Source organism: Podarcis melisellensis, assembly GCF_964234715.1.
Source record: "Podarcis melisellensis genome assembly, chromosome: 16".
Classification (NCBI taxonomy): domain Eukaryota; kingdom Metazoa; phylum Chordata; class Lepidosauria; order Squamata; family Lacertidae; genus Podarcis; species Podarcis melisellensis.
The window spans coordinates 484,040-511,851 of record NC_138533.1 but is presented as its reverse complement, the minus strand read 5'-3'; the positions used below and the strand labels follow the sequence as shown (position 1 = coordinate 511,851).

General features: G+C 47.1%; 1 protein-coding gene and 1 long non-coding RNA gene across 3 annotated transcripts; one reads left to right on the top strand and one right to left on the bottom strand.

Moving 5' to 3' along the window:
* Positions 1 to 1,264: 1,264 nt before the first annotated feature.
* On the bottom strand, positions 1,265 to 20,314 carry LOC309358602 (SLAM family member 6-like). 2 transcript variants are annotated; one of them, XM_081891950.1, is made up of 5 exons: positions 19,623 to 20,314; positions 9,360 to 9,960; positions 7,789 to 8,112; positions 4,211 to 4,468; positions 1,265 to 2,114 (listed from the first exon to the last, which is right to left on the bottom strand). In XM_081891950.1, the coding sequence occupies exons 2-5, from the start codon at positions 9,409 to 9,411 to the stop codon at positions 1,924 to 1,926; spliced, it is 825 nt and encodes a 274-aa protein (XP_081748076.1). In that variant the 5' UTR covers positions 9,412 to 9,960; positions 19,623 to 20,314; the 3' UTR covers positions 1,265 to 1,923. The 2 variants fall into 2 exon arrangements, with proteins under 2 accessions (XP_081748076.1, XP_081748075.1); XM_081891949.1 differs by lacking the exon at positions 19,623 to 20,314 and having other exon boundaries at positions 9,360 to 10,054.
* A 3,811-nt stretch (positions 20,315 to 24,125) lies between these two features.
* On the top strand, positions 24,126 to 25,887 carry LOC309358806. Its single transcript, XR_014163622.1, has 3 exons — positions 24,126 to 24,192; positions 24,240 to 24,479; positions 25,281 to 25,887. It is a non-coding gene; the product is annotated as an uncharacterized lncRNA (long non-coding RNA).
* Positions 25,888 to 27,812: the final 1,925 nt, after the last annotated feature.

Below are 27,812 nucleotides of genomic sequence, written 5' to 3'. Positions count from 1 at the left end.
GCCTAGCACTGTGGCTTAATACAGCATGACTCTGGAAAGGGTGGAAGAAGAATAGGTAGCTCAGGGACAGTGCCTCTGCCTGAAATCCCAGCAAGCCGTTGCTGCCAGTCCGTGTGGGCCCAGGGCCTGACTCTGCACAAGGCATCTCCCTCTGCCCAAGTGTCAGCTGCAAGACGGACCATCAACTTTGACCGCGATTCTGTTCCTCTTTGCTGGAAATTGGGATAAGAGCGTGCTTTTGGGGGGTACCCAGAATTTATTTGGGAGGAGGTGTGTGATTGCACACTGCCCAGCAATCTGTTGAGTGTTTGATTTAGCCGGGGTCAGGCTGGATGACCCGCGGGGTCCCTTTCAACTCCACCATTCTATGATTCTGTGACTGAGGTCTCAAAAAGATTCTCTGTGCTTGGGGCCTTGGGTTCCCGCTTTGCAGGGGGTTGGACTAGATGGCCCTTGGGGTCCTCCCCTTCAGTTCTATGACCCTTTCCTTCCAGCTGACTTGAAAGTGTTACGGAAGGGGGGGGCATGTCTTCTTCACTACAATATACTTGCTCAATTTCTCTAGGATTCCATCACCCCTCCCCTGTCCCCCCTAATTCCTCAAGTAAGGTGTCAAGACCCTAATCCTGTCAAATCACTCTGCCAAACCTTTCCTCCCGGCAATGCCAGGTGACAGACTATGCATGCACTCAGGAAGCGCTTATCTGCGCATATCTCCAGCTCTGCATATTCCCCCCTCCCTCCTCCTTATGTTAATCCTGTGTAACCCAACCTCTCCTTAATGTATTCATGATGTAACTGGGATGTATTTTGCACTGTATTCTGGGACATGGAGGGAGTTTCAAAAGTTCATGTCACCCCTTTCTCGCTGTTCAATCTCGTCTTGAACCTGTTGCGCAATAAACCTTGGATCTCCGCATTTTGCTCCTGTCCGGCTGAGCTCCTTTTCTTCCGCAGGGACCTGCGGACACTTAGTCCGACGAGCTGGGTGGCAGTGTAGCCCCGCACCCAGATTTTAGCCGTAACAAAAGGTAGCCTTGAGGGCGAAACTGGTAGAGCGAGGGGTCCTGTTGTTGCAGGAAACGCCCCCCCCCATCATTCAGTTTGTACAAACACCACACACACACACACACAAGACATAAGCAACGTTTCTGTTATAAATTCATAGAAAATCAACCATACATTGGATCTGCACCGTTCTACTTTTATTTTACTCCATGAAGTAAGGACTACAAAATGGGGAAGGTTTGAGACAGGGCAGCCATAATCCCTTCAGCATACCAGCACATCCACAGGAGCCCCGCCCAGTTGCTATGCCAACCCTGATGGTCCCAGACAGAAGACCATCAAGATCACAAAGAACTTGCTATGGGAGTGGATTCAGCATGGACTGGAACAAAGGACAATAATCAGCTCTTCCCTCTGGGGGCAGGAAACTGCAAACTCCCCTCTGTCACCTGGAAAGTACTCATGGGGAGGGGGAAAGGGGGAACCAGCCAAGTGACAGGACACTCAGGTTACCACCACAACTCCTCCCTCAACCCCTCCTTTTTGTGATGTAGTTGTGATGTAGTCTTAGGAGTGTAGTTTGGGGGATTAGTAACTAATAAAAGTTGGGGTCTTCTTTTGTTCTGGACTTCCATTTTGCTTCATCTTGTTGCGGGTGGGAGTCCTGTCGCGACAGTATCCAATAAAGGCCAAGCCTACAGGCTGCTGTTTTGCTCCAAGTTATCCTGGTTGGTGTCTTTGGAGCCCTCGGATTTCTCCGTTAACACGGTTTAGCTGGGAGAAAGAAGCCCCACTGAGCTCAAATGCTGCCGACTCCAGGAAGACTGGAAATAAAGTTTGGAGACTTTGGGGCGGAGGGGAAGCAGCAGCAAACTTGGCCCTCACCTTTTCAGAGGAATCGTTTCCGTGTGGACATTAATTTACGTAGTCCATTTCATAAATGGCTTCTTCAAAGTGGATGACTTCGTAGTCCACGTCCGTCCGTTCCTTTGAGACAGTGTATTGTGTGGATTTGGCTTTCTTGAAGTGATGATAATAGAGGAAGAAGAGGGGGACGGGCGTGAGGATGATTTTGGCAGCCCAGTAGCAGAGCACCACGAAAAGTCCTGCGGAAGGGAGAGGGAGAGAGATTTGTTTCATGTTTGTTTATTGGGAAATTGCATAAACTTATTTAGCCCCAAACCATAAATTCTCCCAAGTACTGTGCAAAGAGAGGAGACAAAGGATTGGCTTAAAACCACAACTCGTCTGGAAACAAATATAAGGACATGGGAAGAGCCTGCAGGATCAGGCCCATCTAGCCCTAAACGGCCTCAGCCCAGTAGACCTGAAGGAGCGTCTCCACCCCCATCATTCTGCCCGGACACTGAGATCCAGCTCTGAGGGCCTTCTGGCGGTTCCCTCCTTGCAAGAAGCCAAGTTACAGGGAACCAGGCAGAGGGCCTTCTCGGTGGTGGTGCCCGCCCTGTGGAACGCCCTCCCACCAGATGTCAAAGAGAAAAACAACTACCAGACTTTTAGAACAAAAAAAATTCCTTCCAGTAGCACCTTAAAGACCAACTAAGTTAGTTCTTGGTATGAGCTTTCGTGTGCATGCACACTTCTTCAGATACACAGACTTTTAGAAGACATCTGAAGGCAGCCCTGTTTAGGGAAGCTTTTCGTGTTTAACAGACTATTGTATTTTAATATTGCGTTGGAAGCCACCCAGAATGGCTGGGGAAACCCAGCCAGGTGCGTGTGGTATAAATAAATTATTATTAATTATTATTATTATTATTATTATTATTATTATTATTATTATTATTATTGCCCAGCATTCTAATCTCTCAGGGACCGGATACTCCTAAGGACCTAAAAATCTGGATAGACTGCTCCTGCACCTGGAGTTTCCACAAGAACACAGGAAGAGCCTGGCTGCTGCCAGATCAGGCCAAAGGGGGCCCATCCAGTCCAGCCTCCTCACCAGGTGCCCCAAAGGGAAGCTTAGTGGTGGGATCCGAGCACAAGAGCAACTCTCTCCCTCTTGCAATTTCCAGCAACTGGCATTCAGAACACTGCTGCCTCCAGTTGTGGCCAGGAGCCCTCCATAGCCCTCTCCTCCTCCATGAATTTGTCCAGTCCTCTTTTAAATCCACCCAAGTCGGTGGCCATTGCTGCCTCCTGTCCGGTGGGAGGGAGTTCCATAGGTTAACTCTGTGCTGCTGTGAAGAAAAACTTTCTTTTATCCTAAAGAGCTAAGCAGTTGGTCCCTTACCTCTCTCGCCCTGACCTGGCCACTGTGATCCACGTGACGATCACCTCCAGACTGAATTATTGTAACTCGCTCTACGTGGGGCTGCCCTTGAGACTGACCCAGAAACTCCAGCGGGTGCAGAATGCTGCAGCGAGACTCCTCATGGGGTCTTCACTGCGAGATCACATTCACCCGGTGCTATACCAGCTGCACTGGCTCCCGGTGGAGTACAGGATCAGGTTTAAGGTGCTGGTTTTAACCTTCAAAGCCCTATACGGCCTAGGACCCTCGTACCTACGGGACCACCTCTCCCGGTATGTCCCACAGAGGGATTTATGGTCTTCAAATAAAAACATCTTGGAGGTCCCGAGTCACAGAGAGGTTAGGCTGGCCTCAGCCAGAGCCAGGGCTTTCTTGGCCGTGGCTCCAATCTGATGGAACGCTCTGTCACAAGAGACAAGGGCCCTGCGGGACTTGACATCTTTCCGCTGGGCCTGCAAGACAGAGCTGTTCCACCAGGCCTTTGGCCAAGGCGCATTCTGACGCCCTCCTTTGGCTATCCTCACAGAACTTTAGCCCAATGGTTGCCATTAATTTGATTTGAATTGATTTTAGAATGTATTTTAATTAATTGATTGTGATTTTATGTAAACTCTGCTATTTTTATTGTTGTTAGTCGCTCTGAGCCCGGCTTCGGCTGGGGAGGGCGGGATAGAAATTAATTATTATTATTACTATTATTATCCATCCTGAATCTGCCAAAGGACAACTTCCTTGGATGCCCATAAATTCTTGTTATAGGAGAGAAGGAGCAAGCCTTTCCTCTCTCTGCTTTCTCCACGCCAAGCATTATTTTAGGAACTTCTGCCGTGTCCCTTGCATCGTAGGGGGTTGGTCTAGATGACCCTTGGGATCCCCTCCCAACTCTCCAGTTCTTTGATTCTGCGATTCCCTGAAGGCATTTACCTGAAGCCTTGACCCCACAGTCTTCGTAGGGAGAGATGTCCCATGTCACCTGGACCCCAAGAGCCTTTGCGCCGCATGAGTAGGACTGATGCGCATCTGTGGGGCGCATGACGAGGTCGAGCCGGCTGCTTTGGGAAAGCGGGGCCCCCGTCGCCGTGAGAGTCCAGTTGTAGGTCACGTTGGCCATCTTCCCGGCCCCCAACTCGCAGAACAAAGTGCAGGAGCTGATCTCCCACCACGTTTTGGTGATGTTGATGCCTGCAGAGGGGCAGGGAAAGGTGGGGGGTGGGAGAGATGGGCAAGAATTGGGGGGCAGAGAAAGAAGCACGTCATTCTACTCCCTCCCCAACCCTTTATGGGCCTGAATCTGGCCATAGTGAGCCCACCGTGTGATGCAGCAGCAAAAAAGGCTCAGGCTATCCTAGGCTGCATCAACAGAAGTCTAGTGCCCAGATCAAGTGATAGCACTACTGTACTCTGCCTTGGTCAGACCCCACCTGGAATACTGTGTCCAGTTCTGGGCTCCTCCGTTTGAGGAGGATATTGAAAAGCTGGAAGTGTGTGCAGAGGAGGGTGACTGAGATGGTCATGGGTCTGGAAACGAAGCCTTATGAGGAACGGTTGGGAATAATAATAATAATAATAATAATAATAATAATAATAATAATAATAATTTATTTATACCCTGCCCATCTGGCTGGGCTTCTCCAGCCACTCTGGGAGGCTTCCAACAAGAGATTAAAAATATATTAAAACCTCCGTCATTAAAAACTTCCCTGAACAGGGCTGCCTTCAGATGTCTTCCAAAAGTTTGGTAGTTGTTCTTCTCTTTGACATCTGGTGGGAGGGCGTTCCACAGGGCAGGTGCCACCACCGAGAAGGCCCTCTGCCTGGTTCCCTGTAATCTCACTTCTCGCAATGAGGGAACCGCCAGAATGCCCTCAGCGCTGGACCTCAGTTTCCAAGCTGGATGATGGGGGTGGAGACACTCCTTCAGGTATACTGGGCCGAGGCTGTTTAGGGCTTCAAGGTCAGCACCAACACTTTGAATTGTGCTCGGAAACGTATTGGGAGCCAATGCAGGTCTCTCAAGACCGGTGTTATGTGGTCTCAGCGGCCGCTCCCAGTCACCAGTCTAGCTGCCACATTCTGGATTAGTTGCAGTTTCTGGGTCACCTTCAAAGGTAGCCCCACGTAGAGCGCATTGCAGTAGTCCAAGCGGGAGATAACTAGAGCCTGCACCACTCTGGCGAGACCGTCTGCAGGCAGATAGGGTCTCAGCCTACGTACCAGATGGAGCTGGTAAACAGCTGCCCTGGATACAGATTTGACCTGCGCCTCCATGGACAGCTGTGAGTCCAGAATGACTCCCAGGCTGTACACCTGGTCCTTCAGGGGCACAGTTACCCCATTCAGGACCAGGGGATCCTCCACACCTGCCCGCCTCCTGTCCCCCCAAAACAGTACTTCTGTCTCGTCAGGATTCAACCTCAATCTGTTAGCTGCCATCCATCCTCCAACCGCTTCCAGGCACTCACACAGGACCTTCACTGGTTCTGATTTGAAAGAGAGGTAGAGCTGGGTGGCCTTAAAAGAGTAATGGGGGCATTCATGGAGGGGGAGGGGGCTCTGTTCTGCCTCTGCAATTGCCCCTTCTGGAAACTGCAGGAGGGGGGAGCTGCTCTTGCGCTCGGATCCTGCACGATGGTTTCCCTTTGAGGCAACTGGCTGGCCACTGTGAGGACAGGAGGCTGCACCAGGTGAACCACGGCCTTGATGTTCTGGCGAAATGTTGCAATGTGACAGTTGATTGGCTTCCTCTCAAGATCCTGGAAGTTTGACGCAGCTCGTCTTCGTGGAAGAAGAGATCTGAGTCTCTGAGAGGAGCAAGCTGGTTTCTTATCAACAGAGATGCAGTTGAGCCCCTCGCAGGAAACCAGTCAGCGGCAGGGTAGGAAAGCCTCTCATCACGCCCTGGACTCTGCGTTCTTGTTTAAAGATGGTTTTGCTCACACACACCCAGGAATCACACTGCAGGCGGTTCCCCTTTCCTGTTATCATGCCACTGTTTCGGCTAATTGCTTCTCTGAATTGCTATTATTTTCTGCAGCGCACAGGGATGTCGTTTTGAGGGGGGTGAGGGGCTGCTGCTGGCCCTGGATTCATCTGCAGGATTTTTTTGGGGGGGGGAGGAAAAATAGAGCACTGGAAAGTGGGGAGCAGGGTTCTTCCTCCCCTCCCCCAAATAATAGTACAGGCACATTTTGCCTCGTGAGAAGAGCCTGCTGGATGAGGCCAATGGCCCACCTAGTCCAGCATCCTGCCCTCACAGTGGCCAAATGCCCCTAGGAACCTAGGAAGCCAGATAGACTGCTTCTGAACCTGGAGGTTCCATAAGAACAGAAGAAGAACCTGCTGGGTCAGGCCAAAGGGTGCCCTCTTCTAACAGATGCCTCTTTTAGGAAACCTGCAAGCGGCACCTGGGCACAAGAGCCCTCGCCCCTCCTGCCATCTCCAGCACCTGGTGTTCAGAAGCATCGCTGCCTCCAACTGTGGGGCAGAGCCTAGCCATTGTGGCTAGTAGCCATCGATAGCCCTTTCCTCCTCCGTGATTTTGCCCAATCCTCTTTTTAAAGCCACCCAGTTTGGTAGCCATCACTGCTCCTGCGGAAGGGAGTTCCACAGTTTTAACTACCATATTTTTCACTCCATAAGACGCACTGTTTTCCTCCTAAAATATAAGGGAAATGTCTGTGTGTCTTACGGGGGGGGGGGGCAAAGGCGTGGTCCCTGGAGCCGAATTGCCCAGGGGAGAAAAGCAGATCATGCTTTTTTTTTTTTAGAAAGAGGGAAGGGGGTGTTGAAACAAAGCCTCTAATCTGCAAGAGATCGGGGAGCGAGATAAGGGACGCTAGAGATAAAGGAGGCTGCCTGGGAGGCGGGAGGTAAAAGCCCATGGATTTTTGCATTGGGTCACCCCAAATTCACCATCAGATCACATAGCATGTCCATGGCTACAGCCTGTACCAAAAAATCACTGTTTTGTGGGGCCACAATGGTGCAAAAACGTGGTTACAAAGCACGGATCCACATGGATCCTCAGGATTTTTGCATTCGGCTACCCCAAACTCACTGTCAAATCACATGTCTGTGGAAACAGCATGGACCACAAAAATGATACATCCACTGTTTTGTTCAGAATATTTTCCTCCTCTAAAAACTAGGTGCGTCTTATGGAGCGAAAAATACGGTATGTGCTGCATGAAGAAGAACTTTATTTTGCCAGTCCTGAATCAAGTGGCTGTCTCTGTAGCCCAATATACAGACCCCACATCCTCGATGATGCCCCTTATTTTTCCAACCCATGAGCTGAATCTCTCTAACACCAACTTTTCTCTAAACTACTCCTCCTGGCAACATTTCCCTGAAGATCTACTGGTGCCACAAATAGCAACTCCCAGTCGGAGTGACCCCCCCCCCCATTGCAGGGGGTTTGGACCCTTGGGATTCCTACCCAACGCTACATTTCTACGGTCCTACGGTTCCCTAGGAAGCCTTGCTGTGCCCTCAGAACTTACGAAATATGAACAGTGTGTAATTTTTTAAGATGGTCTCGCGGGGGACGACTCCCATCACGACTTCATAGGGTCCACCGTCTGCCAGGGTCAAGTTGCGTATTTGCCAGACATTGTTTTCCTTGGAGTAGTTCACTCTCCCAGAATACTCGGCGTCGATGACAAACAAGGGGTGCTGGGGGGTCCACAGAGCCAGTGCCTTCTTCCTCGACAAAGACTTCCAGTTCAAGAAGAGCGTGGAGATGTTCTGGGTAGGAATCTCCAGAGGCAACGTGACGGACTCCCCAAAACCTTCGACAAAGTTCACCCCTCCTGTGTCATCCAGCCCTGGGGCAACAAACCAAGAAGGGGCAAGATCAGTGCCAGATTTACGTGTAAGCTAAACAAGCTATAGCTTAGGGCCCCACTCTCTTGGGAAGAAAAACCTGGATGTACATTTCCAAAATACGGTGGTACCTCGGTTTAGAACTTAATTCGTTCCGGAGGTCTGTTCTTAACCTGAAACTGTTCTTAACCTGAAGCACCACTTTAGCTAATGGGGCCTCCCGCTGCCGCTGCACAATTTCTGTTCTCATCCTGAAGCAAAGTTCTTAACCAGAGATACTATTTCTGGGTTAGCGGAGTTTGTAACCTGAAGCGTATGTAACCTGAAGTGTCTGTAACCCGAGGTACCACTGTATAGGATAAAAAACAAATACAGTGGTACCTCGGGTTACACACAATAACCTCGGTGGTACCTTGGGTTACATATGATATAAGAAAATTTGAAGAAAACTTTTGTTAAAAAAACAGTGGCTTTTCTAAATATAGAAAAAAAATTAAAAATTGTCCAGTAGCACCTTAGAGGCCAACTAAGTTTGTGTTTGGTATAAGCTAGGTAAGTTTGTTCTTGGTATTTGCAAGCACATGAAAGCTTATACCAAGAACAAACTTAGTTGGGCTCTAAGAGGCTTTTCTGTTAGATATAAGAGGTGGGGAACTACCAAAAGAAAATAAAAGACTGTTTATGTATGCAACGCCGGCAGCGAGAATGCTCCTAGCCCAGAGATGGAAAGAAGTACCGACCCGAGGAGCGTGGCCGACCAAACTGATGGAATATGCGGAAATGGCAAGACTGATGGGAAAGATCAGAAACCAGGAAGACCCAAGTATTCTTAAAAGATTGGAATAACTTCTTAATATACTTAAAAGACCACTGTAGACAGTTGAAATCATTGGCAGAGATACAGTGACACTTGTAAAGTGAAATGAACTTTGGCTACTATATATAATAGATGGATAACAGTAAAAGATGCAGGAAAAAAGAAAAAGATAAAATTTTTAGAATTGGAACCCATGGGGGAGGGAAGGAGGTCTGAAGGTTTGAAAGAACCTTTTCTATTTTTGTTTTGGAATGGTTACAGTTATTGTGTATAACCTTATGTAAAACTACTGTAATAAAAATATTTTGAGAGAGAGAGAGAGAGAGAGAGAGAGAGAGAGAGAGAGAGAGAGAGAGAGAGAGAGAGGCTAGGGTGTTGCATGATGGAGCAGAGAGAGAGAATTTAACTGAGAGTCTCCCAGATTTTACTCACTTGCAGCTTGGAAGGTGCAGAGGAGGAGGAGGGAGACCACGAGGGGCTCCATGCCAGCCTCTCTGGAGAGATGATGATTGATGTGCGAGGAGCCTGGGAAGCTCAGAGGGGCAGCCGCCTCTCCCTCCCCTTTCTGGCCCAAAGCAAGGGGGGAGTGGCTTCCTCCTGCCCGCCTTCTTGAAGGTCAGGCCAAGGAAGCCAGGGTGGCCCTTGGGGGCACGTGTCCCGCATGGCAGGGCTGCCAGAGGCCTCCCTTTGGGCTCTGAACACCTTCCAGAAAGTGCAAGAAGACGTCCTTGCTGGTTCTGTGTAACGGAAGAATGAAGGATGAGAGGTTGCAGAGGATGAAGGAGCAGCAGCCAGCCTCGCCTGACGTCACGTCCTTAGGTGGGGCCCCTGGGGGCCACGGGGCTTGGAGAGAGCCTTGGAGGCAGATCTAAATCCCTGAGCCGTGGGGGGCAAGGTGTCCGTCAATGAGCAGCTTGACATCTGGCAGTTGTGAGGTTGTGTGCACACTACACATCTGAAGCACACCGAAAGCAAATTTCGCTCCTCAAAGAATCCTGGGAACTGTAGTTTAAGGGCGCTGGGAATTGTAGCTCTGTGAAGAGTAAGCTGCAGGGCTTGAAACCAAAATGTGTTCGTTTGGGGCTTTTCACGCAGAGAAGTATAAAAAGGCTGATCTCGGCTATAATTGGCCAGAGACGTTTTTGCCGCCTGCAGAGTTCGCACTCGGCTCTGCAGTCGTACTGTTGCAGGAACCCCCCCCCCAATCATTCAGTTTGTACAAACTTCACTCACACTGACACTCACAGACTACATGCACTACGCTTCTGTTATAAATTCATAGTAAATCAACCATACATCGGATTTACACCATTCCACTTTTATTTTACTCCATGAAGGAAGGACTACAAAATGGGGAAAGTTTGAAAGACGGTGGCCATAATCCCTTGACCATACCAGCACATCCACAGGAGCCCTGCCCAGTGGCTATGCCAACCCTGATGGTCCCAGACAGAAGACCATCAAGATCACAAAGAACTTGCTATGGGAGTGGATTCAGCACAGACTGGAACAAAGGACAATAATCAGCTCTTCCCTCTGGGGGCAGGAAACTGCAAACTCCCCTCTGTCACCTGGAAAGTACTCATGGGGAGGGGGAAAGGGGGAACCAGCCAAGTGACAGGACACTCAGGTTACCACCACAACTCCTCCCTCAACCCCTCCTTTTTGTGATGTAGTTGTGATGTAGTCTTAGGAGTGTAGTTTGGGGGATTAGTAACTAATAAAAGTTGGGGTCTTCTTTTGTTCTGGACTTCAATTTTGCTTCATCTTGTTGCGGGTGGGAGTCCTGTCGCGACAGTATCCAATAAAGGCCAAGCCTACAGGCTGCTGTTTTGCTCCAAGTTTTCCCGGTTGGTGTCTTTGTTTTTGTCCAGGGGAGCCCTCGGATTTCTCCGTTAACACTACCCACTCGGTTGGCCACTTTGGGCACAGGTGTTGTGCTCAGTGGCGTAGCATGGGTTGTCAGCACCCGGGGCAAGGCAAGTAATTTGCACCCCCTAACTTGTGGATTTGCGCCCCCTAACCCTAACCCCCAGATGTTGTGCCCGGTGCAGCCGGCCCCCCTGCACCCCCCACGCTACGCCACTGGTTGTGCTGAGATGCCAGGCGAACGGTGAGTCTTGCAACAATAACAGCTGGATGAAAGGCTTGTTCCCCCCCCCCAGAATGCTGCCCCCCCCAGAGTGGAGTTTGTGAGTCAGCGATGAGGCGACCACAAGCCATCAACTGTCAACTTTTCCTGGCAGAGAGATAAGGAGAGCTGGGGGGTCAAGATAAGAGCAAGAGCCAATCTGCCTTGGCATCTCACCCAGGTGGCGCATGATTTAAACCCCTCCCTTCGCTCGGGTGATTCTCCCCCTTCTGCACCACAAGAACCCCCCCCCCCAAATCAAGATGTGGGCCCGCTCTGCAGGCAGGGCGGCAAAGAATGCAAAGCAGCCGCTGTCTCAGCTGATCAGGAGAAGATTATTCTCCCTCTCGAGAATTAAATGTAATCATGATGTCTAGGTGGTATATCACCCCTGTAAAAATTGCTAAAATGTATAGAATAGGTAATAAATGTTGGAAATGTAAAGAAAAGGAGGGAACTTTTTATCATATCTGGTGGGAATGTAAAAAAGTGAAAAACCTCTGGGAAATGATATATAATGAGATGAAAAAGATGTTGAAATATACATTTATTAAGAAACCAGAAGCATTTTTACTTGGCATTGTAGGAGATGATATTAATAGACAGGATTGTAAGTTGTTTTTATATGCAACAACAGCAGCAAGAATATTATTGGCACAAAAATGGAAGCAAGAAGAACTACTGACAAAAGAAGAATGCAGGATGAAATTGATGGACTATGCAGAATCAGATAAATTAACAGGAAGGATTCGAAACCTGCAGGACCAGAGATTCTTAGAAGACTGGAGTAAATATATGAACTATTTGAAAAGTAACTGTGATGAACAGATTATGCTAGTAGGACTGCAATACGTTTTGTAAGGTGAATTATTTGAAATATTGCAGGGGACTTCCGGAGGCGGCGCAAAACGGCAATGGCGGTCCTCTTTACTCAGTGAAGAGGGGCTCCGCGAAAAAGGGTCTTCCGCTACGGCGAAGCGGAGACCCATCCAGATAAACCGCAGGCAGAGCGAGCCTGTGGCCGTGGGACTCGGCGGGTGCCAGAAGCCCCCCCAGAAGCGAGGAAGGGACCTCGTAAGAGGCTCCGGATCGTGAACGGGGGAGCGGCGCTGTGAGTTCATCGCTCTTTTCGCGGAAGTGAAGCCGCGCTGCTGTTGCTGATGAGCGCCGACCTTTCTTCTTGAAAAACATCGAGATTGGCTGCAATTTACCCGTGAGTAAGGGGTACCAAAGAACTGATTAAGGATTAACTTAAATTTGTCTATTTTGGCTGAAAACGGGAGGCGAGTAACAGGAAGTCCGCCTTCCGGTCCTGCTAATCGGAGCAAAGCAAAGAACCCGATGCGGGCTGAAGCGTTAAAAAGAGACTTTGAAAGAAGTAAGAAGGGGCATTAATAGACTGTGTGTTTCTAGAAATCGAAAAAGGGTGAAGAAATAAATGTTTTAGTTCAGTGTGCTAGAGAATCTTCCTCCTATTGTGAAGAGACGTGGAATTGAAGGGGATAACCGAGTTATTGGACTGCCAGTGTTGCAAATGAGTACTGTCAGGCTGCTGAAACTTTTCTCTTAACATAAACTGTTGCATTGATGGATACACTATCGCTTTAATACTGTCATCGAAACCTCTCTGTTACCTTGTGGCACTAATTTGAAACAGAACTCTCTGAAATCCTCCTTTCTGAACTTGGGGATTTCAGTTGAAATAGGAGCTTTGATGGTGGAAAAGAAACTTTCTTTCCTTTGAAAACCCCCCCTAGTGGATTTGCGGAGGCATAGTGGCCTGGGAACTGTATCTTATTGGGATTTTTTGTGGTTTAATTGTTTATACTCTGGACTTGCCTTTCTCATGGATTGAAAGACTATTTGACCTTGAACAGCAGCTGGGGAATGAGTGGCCCAGCGAAAACAAGAGCAGCTAAAGCTAAGGAAGCTTTAGCTGAGGAAGCTAAAGAAAAGAAAAAAGACAAGAGAGCTGGGCAGCTGGTCCAAACAACCTTGATTCATCATCGTAGATCCTCGGTGCCAACTGTGTTGACGGCGCAGGAGGAGGAAGTTGAAACGCCTGCTACAGAAGAAATGGCAGCTGGAGGAACTGATCCAGTCTTGAAACAAATTTTGGAACAATTGGCACTTTTGAATAAGAAGGTGGACGATCAGTCATCTAAAATTGATAGAGCTACATCTACTATCAGCAAGTTAACAGATCAGGTTTCGCAGCACACTCAGGCTATTGAGAAACTGCAAGGAGCTACGGCGGAGAACTACAAATTAGCTGCGGAAGCCAATCAAAAAGCTGAGCAAGCGTGCAAGAAGGTGGAAGAGATCAAAGGGGAAGTAAGACCTCTGAGAAGACAGGTAGGAGAACAGCAAGCCTACCTGTCAATGGTGGAACTGAAAAGTAAGGAATGTAATCTTAGGCTGAGGGCTGTCCCAGAGTTGGAACAGGGCAACCTAGAGAAATTCTTGACGGAGCTGTTTTCTAAATTTTGGGGGGTTGAAGAAGATAAAGATTTCAAGATTGTGACGGCCTTCAGACTGGGAAGATCGGTTAAAAAAGATAAGTCCAGAGACTGTTTGGTTTGTTTGAGAACAAGAGAGGAAAGAGACAAGATATTAGGCCAACACTTTAAAAAATCCCTGGAAGTCGAAGGTAAAAGGGCAGAAATTTATAGAGACATTCCTAAATATTTGCTGGACCTTAGAGCCACATATACAGACTTGGCCAAATTGTTAAGATACAACGCAATCCCTTACAGGTGGGAATTTCCTCAAGGTCTGTCATTTACCTATAAAGGAAAGAAGGTAAGAATCAAAACGCCAGAAGACCACCAGAAGTTCCTACACGACAACGAGGAGGACCTCCAAAAGAGAGCCGTAGATTCTTGGCCTCCACCACCGGGATTACCACCAGGATCCATACCATCTGGAGGCGGCCCGGCACCACAGCTTCCGGAAAAGGACGACAAATTAGATACCCAACTGTGATACCCAAGAAGTAGACCGGGATGTCTCTACAGCTTCTTAGTTGGAATATAAATGGCGGGAATTCTCCAGAAAAACGCAGAAAAGTATTTCATATTTTGAAAAAAGAACAATTGGACATTATTTGCCTGCAAGAAACACATGTGACAAGACTCCATAGAAAAGTGCTAATCAATAAAAGGTTAGGCCAAGAATTTATTTCATCGGATAAAGTTAAGAAAAGAGGAGTGGTGATTTATGCAAAGGAGAACTTGTCCCCAAAATTTGTATTTAAAGACGAACAGGGCAGAGTTTTGGCAATTGAAATCCAGACACAAGGAGAAAAGTTTTTAATTCTGGGAATTTACGCCCCAAATGATGGAAAATCGGAATTTTTTAAGAAGCTGCACGAGATTATGCTGGACTATTTGGACTATAACAACATTATCATGTTGGGAGATATGAACGGTGTCGCCTCAGTGAATATGGATAAGTCACAAAGTGCTAATATAACGAAAGATGGCAGACTTCCAAAAACCTTTTTTGAAATGACTGACAATTTGGATTTGATTGACATATGGAGGATCAAGAACCCTCTAGGGAAAGAAGGAACTTTCTTTTCTGAGGCCCATATGACATGGACGCGAATCGACCAAATATGGATAACTAGAGGGCTGGCACCTAAGACCAGAAAAGTGGAAATCTGCCCAAAAACCTGCTCCGACCACAACGCCTTGAGAATGGAATTGAGACTAAATACAACCGGATCGTTCAGATGGAGAATGAATGACGCCTTGTTAAGAGATCAGGAGATTGTTAAGAAGGCCCAAAAAGTTTTAAAGGACTATTTCGAAATAAACTTAAAGACAAATGTAGAAAAAAGAATAATCTGGGACGCAAGCAAAGCAGTGATAAGAGGGTTTCTAATACAACAGAACACGATTAAAAAAAGACTCTGGAATGAAAAGAAGGAGAAGATCTTGGAGAAAATAAGAGAAGGAGAGAGAAAACTGAGATCCAGGCCTAAATCAAAGGAAGTATTGAGAGAAGTGAAGTTTTTCCAGGCACAATATTCGAAACTGATAAATCAAGAGGTGGAATGGAAAATTAAACAAATGAAACAAAGATCCTTTGAATCTGCAAACAAATGTGGAAAATTGTTAGCCTGGCAGCTGAAAAAGAGACAAAAACTTAATACAGTTACAAATCTAGAGATTGAAGGGAGAATGGTTCAGAAACCCGATGAAATTAGAAGGTCCTTCCAGAAATATTTCAAAGAACTCTATTCTCAAAGGCCACAAAAAAGCTCAGAGGTGGACCAATTTGTTATAACTAATGGATTACAAAAAATACCCCAGGAAATGAGAGCAACCCTGAACTGTAATATTACAACCCAAGAAATTGAATGCGCCATTCAGAACCTCCAACTGGGCAAATCTCCGGGACCTGATGGGCTTACTTCCAAATATTATAAGGTACTGAAGGACTCATTGACACAACCATTGCTGGAAGTTTGCAACCAGATTATGGAGGGGAGGAAGGCACCGGAAACGTGGAAAGAAGCCTTCATCACGTTGATCCCAAAACTAGAATCTGAAAAAACTCAACTTAAAAACTACCGTCCTATCTCACTCCTAAATGTGGATTATAAAATTTTTGCAGACATTTTGGCAAGTAGGTTTAAGAAAGTCTTAAATGAAGTGATTCATAAGGACCAAGCAGGCTTTCTCCCTGGTAGGCATTTATTTGACAACACAAGAAACATCATTGACATTTTGGAGTTTTTACAGATTAATTCAAACACAAGAGCGGTGTTGATTTTTATTGATGCGGAGAAGGCCTTTGACAACATTTCTTGGCTGTTTATGAAGAAAAATTTGGAAAGGATGGGAGTAGGGCGGGGGTTTGAAAATGGAATAGAAGCAATTTATTCAGAACAAAAGGCCAAATTGATAGTAAACAACGTGGTGACAGAGGAGTTCAAAATTGAAAAAGGGACACGACAGGGGTGCCCTCTATCTCCTCTGCTGTTTATTTCAGTCCTGGAGGTGCTACTGAACATGATTAGAAATGACCGGTTGACACAGGGAATTGTGGTCGGAGAGAAACAATATAAACTGAAAGCTTTCGCAGACGACTTGGTATTAACATTACAGGAGCCAGCCTCTAGTACTAAAAGAGCGTTAGAATTAATTTCTGATTTTGGTCGGGTGGCGGGATTCAAGCTGAATAAACAAAAAACTAAAGTTTTAGCAAAAAACTTGACAACTACTGAAATAGAGGAGTTCAGAAAAGAAACAGAACTAAATGTGGTTAAAAAAGTAAAGTACCTAGGGGTGCACTTGACCTCCAAAAATTTGAATTTATTTAAGGATAACTATGAGAAATGTTGGTCAGAGATAAAAAGAGATCTGGAAACATGGTCAAGATTAAAACTTTCCTTGTTGGGCAGAATAGCTGCTATAAAGATGAATGTATTGCCGAAAATGCTATTTTTGTTTCAGTCCCTCCAGATCGTGGATAAGGTGGAATGTTTTGGAAAATGGCAGAGGGATTTATCCAAATTTGTCTGGCAGGGCAAAAAGCCCCGAATAAAGTTTAAAATACTAACAGATGCGAAAGAAAGAGGGGGGTTTGCCCTGCCGGACTTGAGGTTATATTACGAAGCTGCAGCCCTCTGCTGGTTGAAGGATTGGATCCTATTGGAGAACACCGACGTCCTTGACCTGGAGGGATTTGATAATGCTTTTGGGTGGCATGCATATTTGTGGTATGACAAGGTTAAAGTTCATAAATTGTTCAAAAACCATATTGTCAGAAGGGCAATTTTCATGGTCTGGTCAAAATACAAAGACTTATTGGAGAGTAAAACTCCGAGGTGGCTCTCACCGATGGAGGCCAAAGCACGTAAAAGACTCAATATGGAGGCCCACTGGCCTAAATATTGGGAAATAATTGAAAAAATTGGAGATAAATGGAGGTTACAGAGTATGGAAAAGTTAAAAAACAAGGTGCGAGATTGGTTGCATTATGCTCAAATCCAGGAAGTTTTTAAAGCAGACAAAAAAGTGGGTTTTCAGGAGGATAAATCGAAACTAGAAACAGAGTTGCTTGAGCCAAAATCCAAGCTAATTTCGAGAATGTATAACTTGCTGCTTAAATGGAACACACAGGATGAGATTGTCAAATCCTCTATGATAAAGTGGGCACAGGACTTGGGGCATAACATTATGTTTGAAGACTGGGAAAGGTTATGGAACACCGGAATGAAATTCACGGCATGTACTGCCTTGAAGGAAAACATTATGAAAATGATATACCGGTGGTACATGACCCCAGTCAAGCTTGCAAAGATATATCACCTGTCCGATAATAAATGTTGGAAATGTAAGGAAGAGGAAGGGACATTTTTACACCTCTGGTGGACCTGCCCGAAAGTGAAGGCCTTCTGGGAAATGATACATAATGAACTAAAAAAGGTGCTGAGATTCACCTTACCTAAGAAACCGGAGGCCTTCCTTCTGGGCATGGTAGACCAGAGGATGGTCAAGAAAGATAGAACTTTCTTTATGTACGCTACTACAGCAGCGAGGATTCTGTTGGCAAAGCACTGGAAGACACAAAATCTACCCACATTGGAAGAATGGCAGACGCAGCTGATGGACTATATGGAGTTGGCTGAAATGACTGGCAGAATTCGAGACTCGGGAGAAGAAGAAACGGAGGAAGTTTGGAAAAATTTTAAGGACTATTTGAAAAAGCATTATAAGTTGTATGAATGTTAAAAAATGCTCCTTTCTAGGAAGGTATACCTTCAGTATCGGCAAATTTCTGAATTGATAAATAAGACACTATAAGACAGAAGTGAGGTAACGAAATATTTTTATTGTGTGGAAATTAAAAATTAATGCAATTGTATCGAAATGTTTACATCAGATAACACGATAAAATGGAAGATATATTGTTATGTATAAAACAAGTCAACAAATTGCTGAGGTTTTGGTTACACAGGGAATGCAGTGCTCGGGAGATGGGGGAAGTCCATTGGATTCATGGAAGTATGTATTTGAAAGTGGAAATTTGTTTATTAAAAACCTAATAAAATATTTATAAAAAAAAAAATATTTGAAATATTGCAAAAAAGACAATGAGGAGAATTATTAGTTAAGGATAATTAAATGTAATATAGAAATTAAGAAATGCATAATAAGTGACGAAGAACGGAAAATCATCAGAGGTGTTGATGGAAGTCTAAAAATATTGTATAAGAAGAGAAGTTATGTTGTATGACTGTTGGAACTGATATGTTAAAAAATTAATTAAAATGTGTGTGTGTGTGTGTGTATGTATGTATGTATGTGTGTGTGTGTGTGCGTGTATATATATATATATATATATATATATGCAGGTTTTGGTGTCCTCGGGTGTCTTCCCGTGTAAAAGTTGGGGTGTCTAGGCGACGTTTCGACGAGGTCTCACTCGTCATCTTCAGGCTGGTGCTTTCGGCTTCTTGTTACTGGAACAGAGCAGGATCTCAGTGTTTGAGTTCCTATAAATACTGTTGAGGGGGTGTGGTGTATAGCCTCCAATGTTCTGGGCAGAGAGGAAGTTCCAGGCTAGTGTGCCTTTTCTTCTTTTGTTCCTTAATTACTTGAGGGATATCTTGAGTGATTTCTTGAGTGATATCCTGAGTACCACTTAGGTGGGTCATTAGGTGTGGATTAGTTGCTAAAGTCTTTGTGTCTTGACCTCTTGAACTTTGTGAAGAGTTTTTCTGAGAAGATGGCTGTACTGCACTTAGTTGTGCTCTGGCTTGGCTTCGTGTATAGGGGCGAGCTGTGGTTTTGTGGCCTGTGTCAGCCAGATCTGTGTAGGGATTGCAGGGGGGTGCAGCATCCGGAGGTGCCACCATGGTTTGGCTACTGGATGGTGTCTGTAATTTATCTGTAATTAAGGAACAAAAGAAGAAAAGGCACACTAGCCTGGAACTTCCTCTCTGCCCAGAACATTGGAGGCTATACACCACACCCCCTCAACAGTATTTATAGGAACTCAAACACTGAGATCCTGCTCTGTTCCAGTAACAAGAAGCCGAAAGCACCAGCCTGAAGATGACGAGTGAGACCTCGTCGAAACGTCGCCTAGACACCCCAACTTTTACACGGGAAGACACCCGAGGACACCAAAACCTGCATATATATATATATATATATATATATATGAATTAAATGTGATCATCAAAAGTCTGGGGAATCATAGACTTGCAGTGTTGGGCAGGAACCCCAAGGGGACTCTCCTTCCTTGGAGGTGTTTAAGCAGAGCTCAGACAGCCATTTGTCATGGATGCTTGAGCTGAAATTCCTGCATTGCAGGGGGCTGGACTGGATGACCTTTGGGGTTCCCAGCTCTTCTGATGTCCTTATGTCAGCTGTACAGCCCCGCCCTTTCCAAGCAGGAGGCCTGAGGTTCAGCCCCTGAGGGGGTCTCCGGACAAGGCTAGGAAAAAGTTTCCTGCCTGAGGCTCTGGAGAGCTGCTGCTGCCAGTCAGTGTCAGCCACACTGGGCTAGATGGAGCCAGTGAAGCACCTTCCTCTCTTGCTCACCTTATCAGGTCAGATGATGGCTGCTCAGATCTGCTACCAATCTGCTAAACGATGCTGTTGTTTCTCGATTGCGGGGAGCCCTGGGTCCCAAATGAAAGAATAAAATCAGATAGGAGAGGCTTTGGTTATCTGCTGCAAAGCTGGGAAGGCTGCCAAAGCACAACCCTCCTTTCCTTATCTCGTCTATCTTTGGCTCATAGCACTGGCCGTTGGGGTGGCCTGCGATTTCCTTGGCTCCAAAGCAGCTGGGAGAGAGTTGTACCTGGCTGCTGGTTTGAGGAATATGCTGGTCCATGTGAACACGAGAAGAGCCTGAGGAAGGGTTTAACTCTGCTGCGTGACAAAGGATCTTCCAAAGTTCAGCTTCTTCTTTTGAATAGTTTTACAAACATTTATCGGGGTGCGGGTGGCGCTGTGGGTTAAACCACAGAGCCTAGAACTTGCTGATCAGAAGGTTGGCGGTTCGATTCACCACGACGGGGTGAGCTCCCATTGCTCGGTCCCTGCTCCTGCCAACCTAGCAGTTCGAAAGCACGTCCAAGTGCAAGTAGATAAATAGGTACCACTCCGGCGGGAAGGTAAACGGTGTTTCCGTGCGCTGCTCTGGTTCGCCAGAAGTGGCTTCATCATGCTGGCCACATGACTCAGAAAAACTGTCTGCGGACAACCGCCAGCTCCCTCAGCCAGTAAAGCAAGATGAGCGCTGCAACCCCAGAGTCGTCTGTGACTGGACCTAACAGTCAGGGGTCCCTTTACCTTTACCTTTACAAACATTTATCAGGTCACTGCTTTCTTGCCTGGGAAACTCAGCCAGATGGGTGGGGTATAAATATATTATTATTATTATTATTATTATTATTATTATTATTATTATTATTATTCTGAAAGCCCATCTCTCCATCTGCCTTAATTCCAAGCAAAGCCCTCTTCTGCAAGCTGAGCTGAGCCCAAACATCTCCCCTATTGATAATTCTGCCCCGCCGATCCTTCCCCATGTCTATCAACCACCTTGACATCTTGTGGCAATGAGTCCCCAGGGCTCACAGAAATGTGAGTGTAATATCAGGCACCGCCTGGCAAGGGACACAGTTTCTGCTCTTTGCTTTCCATGTGGAAATGCTGGTGGGGGTATTTTCAATGGCCGAGAGATCAGAGCACGTTGTTGGTGCTCTAGGTCTATTGCGGCAGCCTCCATCCTCTTACTTATGGGGGCACTTGTGGGATTGGTGCCCTCACAGGCCTTTTTATCCAAACCCCCATGTTGTTCTGCACCCTCCTTGTGACAGGCAGATGAAAGCGTGTTGCTGTTGCTGTTATCAGCCTGACATCAGCTGTGATCTGCAAAACTTAAGCCTTGCTAAGCTACCCAACGGAGAGAGCTTAAAACACCCTCTTCTAGTTGTAAGCCTTGTGGATTAGTCTACTCTAAAGGGAGATGGCAAACCTAGACACAGGGACACGGACTTATAAAAAATATTGGGGGGGGGGCCGGGAAAGCTCATGAATAATAAATAAGCTCATGAATATGCAAATAAAGTGGCGCCGCCTCCTCGTGAGCGAATAGGGGAGAGCGTGCTGCGCCTATTAATCAGCTCCAAAGGAAATTGGGTGGAGCTTTTGCTCGGGAAGAGGGACACAGGTGGCGCTGTGGGTTAAAGCCTCAGCGCCTAGGACTTGCCGATCGAAAGGTCGGGGGTTCGAATCCCTGCTGCGGGGTGCGCTCCCGCTGCTCGGTCCCAGCGCCTGCCAACCTAGCAGTTCAAAAGCACCTCCGGGTGCAAGTAGATAAATAGGGACCGCTTACCAGCGGGAAGGTAAACGGCGTTTCCGTGTGCAGCTCTGGCTCGCCAGAGCAGCGATGTCACACTGGCCATGTGACCCGGAAGTGTCTCCGGACAGCGCTGGCCCCTGGCCTCTTAAGTGAGATGGGCGCACAACCCCAGAGTCTGTCAAGACTGGCCCGTACGGGCAGGGGTACCTTTACCTTTACCTTACCTTTGCTCGGGAGGTAGGGCAGGAGGCATGCAGCCCGCCCCTCCCTGTGCATTTTGGGCTGGGGGAGGGGTGGCGATGGCGCTCTGCTGGAGGGGCGCCGGAGATTATTGGGGGGGCAGAGCCCCCCCAAACGAATTTTTGAGGGGGCTCGGGCCCCCTCAAGCCCCATGGAGTCGGCGCCTATGCTAGACAGCATCTTAAAAAGCAAAGACATCACCTTGCCAACAAAGGTCCGTTTCATTAAAGCTCTGGTTTTCCCAGTAGTGATGTATGGAAGTGAGAGCTGGACCATAAAAAAGGCTGATTGCTGAAGAATGGGTGCTTTTGAATTCTGGTGCTGGAGGAGACTCTTGAGAGTCCCATGGACTGCAAGAAGATCCAACCTCTCCATCCTTAAGGAAATCAGCCCTGAGTGCTCACTGGAAGGACAGATCGTGAAGCTGAGGCTCCAAGACTTTGGCCACCTCAGGAGAAGAGAAGACTCCCTGGGAAAGACCCTGATCTTGGGAAAGATGGAGGGCACAAGGAAAAGGGGACGACAGAGGACGAGATGGTGGGACAGTGTTCTCAAAACTACCAGCATGAGGGAGGCAGTGGAAGACAGGAGGGCCTGGCATGCTCTGGTCCAGGGGGTCACGAAGAGACGGACACCACTAAACGACTAAACAACAACAAAAAGGGAGATGGCCCTTTGCCTGCTTCTTCAGGAATCAGATGGTGACAGGTCTGACCATCAGAACACAATAAGCTGGATCAGGCCCAAGGGGGCACATCTAGCCCAGCCTCCTGTCCTCACAGTGGTCAGCCTGATGCCTGTGGGAAGCCCATCATCAGCACCTGAGCGCATGAGCAACTCTCCCCTCCTGCCATTTCCAGCAAAGACATTCAGAAGCATGGCTGCCTCCCACTGGGGGGACAGGGCAGAGCCCTCATGGCTAGTAACCATTGATAGCCCCCTTTCGCCTGACTTCATGACTCCCTGCTTCTTAATCCTCAGACCCCCAACTTCGTGACTCCTTGCTTCTTGACCCTCGGACTCCTGACTTCGTGACTCCCTGCTTCTTAATCCTCAGACCCCTAACTTCGTGACTCCTTGCTTCTTGACCCTCGGACTCCTGACTTCGTGACTCCCTGCTTCTTAAACCTCGGACCCTTGACTTCTTGACTCCCGGCTCTCTGACCCTCGGACTCTTGGCTTCCTGGCTTCTGGACTCCCGTTCCTGCTCCCACCCTGCCATCTTGCCCCCTGTCCCAACGTCTGCTGCCGGGACTTCGCCTGTGAACTGGACTAGAACATTGGTGGAGTCAACTTCACTGGAGGTTTCAAATGGACGTTGGAGGGCCACCTGTCATGTATTCTTCAGCTGTCATTTCTGCACTGCAGGGAGTTGGTTGGACCAGGTGGCCCTCAGAAACACAGAATCATAGAGCTGGGAGGGACCTCTGGTGGTCTATTAGTCCAGCCCCCTACAAAGCAGGAATCTCAACTGAAGCTTCCATGTCAGACGGCCATCCAACCTCTGCTTAGAAACCTCCAAGGAAGGAGAGCCCATTCTCTCATGGGATGTCAGGTGTGCGTGCAGGAGCCAGGCCTGGGACCAGTAGGGCTTCGCAGGACTGGGGCCTTCCTAAGTTTGTTCAGGAGAGGCAAGGTGCGGCCGCACAGGTGAGGCCGCTTGGTAACTCACTGCACCTGGTGGCAAGAGCCGGGAAGGGATATACGGTCAGCATTTCCCTTCGGCTCTTTGCCACAACAACATGTTCCCTGTCTTGCTGAGTTTGACTCCTTGACTCCTTGCTTCCTGACCCTCGGACCCTCGGCTTCTTGACTCCCGGCTCTCTGACCCTTGGACTCTTGGCTCATGACTCCTGGCTTCTGGACCCCCATTCCTGCTCCCACCCCCCATCTTGCCCCCGGTCCTGACACCCCCTGCCAGGACTTCGACTGCCTGTGAACCAGACCGTGACACTCCTCCATGAATTTGACTCATCCCCTTGTAGAGCCCTCCAAGTTGTTGGTTGTCACTGCTCCCCTGGGAGAGTGTGGGAGGTTGGGGTCAAAATCCAACAATATATATTCTTCCCAGTTAAGTAAGTTTAGGTGCAGGAGACCACAGAGCTGTATTGCTGATAGGCAAAGACTCAGACCATAGAAACGTAATTGGTAGAGAGGGCTCCGTGTGATGTCATTTCTCCTCCTCTCCTGGGAAGGCATATATAATTCCCTGTTCCTCCCCCCCCCACTTTCTCCTCCTTTGAGTAGCCTTGAGGATAGACATGCCGTCCACTGGCTCCAGCCCAGACCCATGCGTGAGGCTGTTTCTATTGTAAATATAAACATTTTACCTCCATCGTTTTTACTGCTGCCATGTTAAGGATAATCTAATTCCCTGAAATGGGAATGTTTGCTGTGTAGTATTTTCAGTATGGTATTTTTCCCCCTTGGCTGTAGCTCTCTCATGTGACTGGCTGATTGTGAGTCACATAAGAAGGGCATTCCATTCCATTGTTGTGACTGTTATTCCAGCAACTGTTGTTTTTTAACTGCTTTTTCTGCTCTTCTCTCTCTCTGTGTGTGAGGGAGAATGGCAGAGAGAGAGAGAGAGAGAGAGAGAGAGAGAGAGAGAGAGAGAGAGAGGTTTCTTCAGGATCCTGAGTGCATGTCAGTGTGAAGTGAAGCAGACAGAGGAAGATCCTGAAATGTTAATAGGGAGAATCCTGTGCAGGAACAATGCAAATAAGCATGAGATTGTAGATACGTTATTCTCAGTCACATGTTTATGAAAGGAAAGTCCTTTTTGAATGTAAGTAGTCTGGACATTGCACAACATGCTGCAGCTGAGAACCAAGCCAAGACTATGAGTAAGTAATTCATATTTAAAGCTAATTCCCATAGTCTGTTGCCTGATTTCTTAAGCAGGCTAAAGGAAAGGGGGAGTCCACTTGCTCTGCAGCTGGACTTACTTAAAAGAAGCCTTCACAGCTGATTCCTACATGTTTCAGTTTTGCTGCCAAGGGTGGGGCTTTTGAACTCTGTTCAGCCCCCCGCCCCCCATACACATGAGTGCCTGGAGGGATAAATTGCAATTAATATATCCTCTCCTACCTATGAAAACGCCACAGAGAGTTCCACAGAGTCACTGTGTGAAGAAGGACTTTATTTTCTCTGTCCTGAATCTTCCAATATTCAGCTTCATGGCAAGTCCCTGAGTTCTGGTGTCTTGAGAGAGGGAGAAAAACCATTTCCTGTCTGCTTCCTCTGTGCTGAGCAGGATCTTATGGGCTTCTACCGTGTCCTTTCTTACTCATCTTTTCTCTGAGATAAAAAAAACCCCCAACACTGCTGCCTTTCCTGTTTCACCCCCTTGATCATTTTCTGAATCTTTTCCAACTCTGCCTTCTCCTTTTGGAGGGGAGGCAGCTTCCCGGGTACTAGGAAGGATGACACAAAGGGAACTGCTCCCCTTGAGAACTTTCCCCTGGCGTGTTCTGAATGTTTAGGGAAGTTTAGGGAAGTTTTAAATGACTGATGTTTTAATGTATTTTTAATCCCCTGTTGGAAGCCGCCCAGAGTGGCTGCGGAAATTTATTATAAGTAATTATTATTATTATTATTATTATTATTATTATTATTATTATTATATTTTATTATGAACAAATTAGGAGCAAGTGACAGTGGAGTCTCAGCGATGGACCAATTCATGTTGCCTCAATATAAGAAGAGAATTCTGGGTTGCAGAGAGACGCTGAACATTGAACAGGAGAAGCTTTGACACTTTTTTGTTCTAGTTGAAGATGAATCAGCATACGGGAGAAGGTTCAAAAAATATCTGCATGGTGCCTAGAGAATACCTTGCACCTAAATATTAGCAAGACAAAGGAGATGGTGCTGGACTTTTGGAGGAAGAGAGGGGAACCTGCCCCGTTGTATATCAGGGGTGGTTGTGTGGAGAGAGTCTCCTCCTTTAAATTTCTGGGAGTTTAGCTTAGTGAAGACCTCACTTGGAAAAGCAATGTAACTCAGGTGGTTAGGAGGGCCCAACAGAGACTCCACTTCCTCAGGGTCTTGCGAAAGAACAATGTTAAACAACAACTGATAACCTTCCACAAAAGAAAGTGTCCTCTCATACTGTATCACAGTGTGGTATGTTGGCTTGACAGCCACGGACAGAAAGTCTCTACGGAGGGTGGTGAACACAGTACATGATATCATGGGCTGTCCCCTGAGCCCGCTAGATGACATCGCAAGGGATCGTTGCCTTAGGAGAGCGAGAAATTTTCAGGGACGATTCACTAAAAAACAGTTTCTATCCATGGGCTGTTAGGCTGCTGAACGGAAAATAATATAGCGCAACTGACTTTCGGGGTTGGTGTGTTGTGCGACAAGCACAGAGTGCAATGAGATTGAGTGTTTGGGGGGGGGGGAGACTGTTAATTTCATTGTACACCGATTGTACATAATAATAATAATAATTTACTATTTATACCTCGCTCATCTGGCTGAGTTTCCCCAGCAAATCTGGGCGGCTCCCAATCGAGTGTTAAAAACAATACAGTGTTAAATATTAAAAACTTCCCTAAACAGGGCTGCCTTCAGGTGTATTATTATTATTATTATTATTATTATTATTATTATTATTATTATTATTATTATTTATTCATTTGGAGCATGCCACTAGTCCTCATGGAGGCAGCATGCCACAATCCTTATGGCTCTGCCCTTCCCTCTGGGAGCATTGCTTCAGTGCTTAACCAATCACACAGGGTTGTTGGGTTGAATGGCAGAGAGGCCAGAACCACATCAGCTACTTTGAACTCCTTGGTGGGAAAATGCAAATGGTTCATAAATGCAATAAAGAAATAGTTTTGACATGCAAACTTGGCCAGGATTTTACCACAAGGCAGCCAGTGTGGTGTGGTGTGGTGAGAGTCCCAGACTGGGACCTGGGAGAGACCAGGTCCCCACTTGGCCATAAAACTGCGTCTCAACCTCACCTCTCACCAACTTGAGTCCCTTGCAGAAAAGGGGTGGGGTATAAATTTCATGGAATCAATCAATCAATCAATCAAAGCGGCCTTGAATCAGTCGTCCCTCATCCAAGATCTGATTGTGGATGAGGAAGCCTATTTGATACACAGGGCTGCCTCGGAAGATGGTTTGGGAACTTCATGTCAGAGACTGGCTGGATGAAGAGGAGTTGGGGGAGGCACCAGCCGGGGAACCCCCAAGGGAACCCCCAGAGGAGTAAGGCTTAGAATCCGGGGATTGATGGTGGGGCACCGAGGAAGAGGTCAGAGGGAGAAGATTGGCAGGAGGGTCGGATGCTTAAGGGACAACAGGCTTTAGTGAGCAGCAAGAACCTGTGTCAGAGAGCAGTTCAGACTCCGAGGCTGAAGCAAAGGAGGGGGCCAGGGGGCTGCTGAAGAATTAAGTGAGTCTCCCTGTTCTGCTGCGACAAGCTCCCCTCATCGTTGTCCTCCCAGGACACGCAGAGAAACGAAAAGAGCAGAACGGGCCAGAGGTGCGCAGACACAATTTGAGACTGCTTGGGAAACAGCTGGGAGAGGAGGAGCCTTAGAAAGGGGGGGGGGGACCTTCAGTTCTGGCCACTGCTCCATAGGTACAAAATCTGCTGCAAAGTGTTGCTGAGTTGCATGCCATTTCCTGACTAAGAAACAAAATAAAACAATTCCTTCCAGTAGCACCTTAGAGACCAGCTAAGTTTGTTCTTGGTGTGAGCTTTCGTGTGCATGCACACTTCTTCTGATACACTGAAACAGAAGTTTCCAGACCCTTCTATGTAGTGGGAGGGTGGGGAGGGGGATTACTCAGAAGGGGGGTGGGAATGGATGATTGGCTGGTGGGTGTGGTAAACCTGTTGACGACTGTTAGTGACTGCAATTGGTCTTACAGGAAAAAGCAAGGGGTGAGATGGCTAAAAATAGCTTTATCGTGTATAATGAGAGAAGAATCCAATGTCTCTATTCAGATCAGGTCTCTCCATGGTTTTAAGTTTGGTGATAAGTTGCAATTCAGCAACTTCTCTTTCCAGTCTATTTCTGAAATTATTTCTGAAACTAGTTACAGGTAGGTAGCCATGTTGGTCTGCCGTAGTCAAAACAAAATTTAAAAAATTCCTTCCAGTAGCACCTTAGAGACCAACTAAGTTTGTTATTGGCATTGTATCTGAAGAA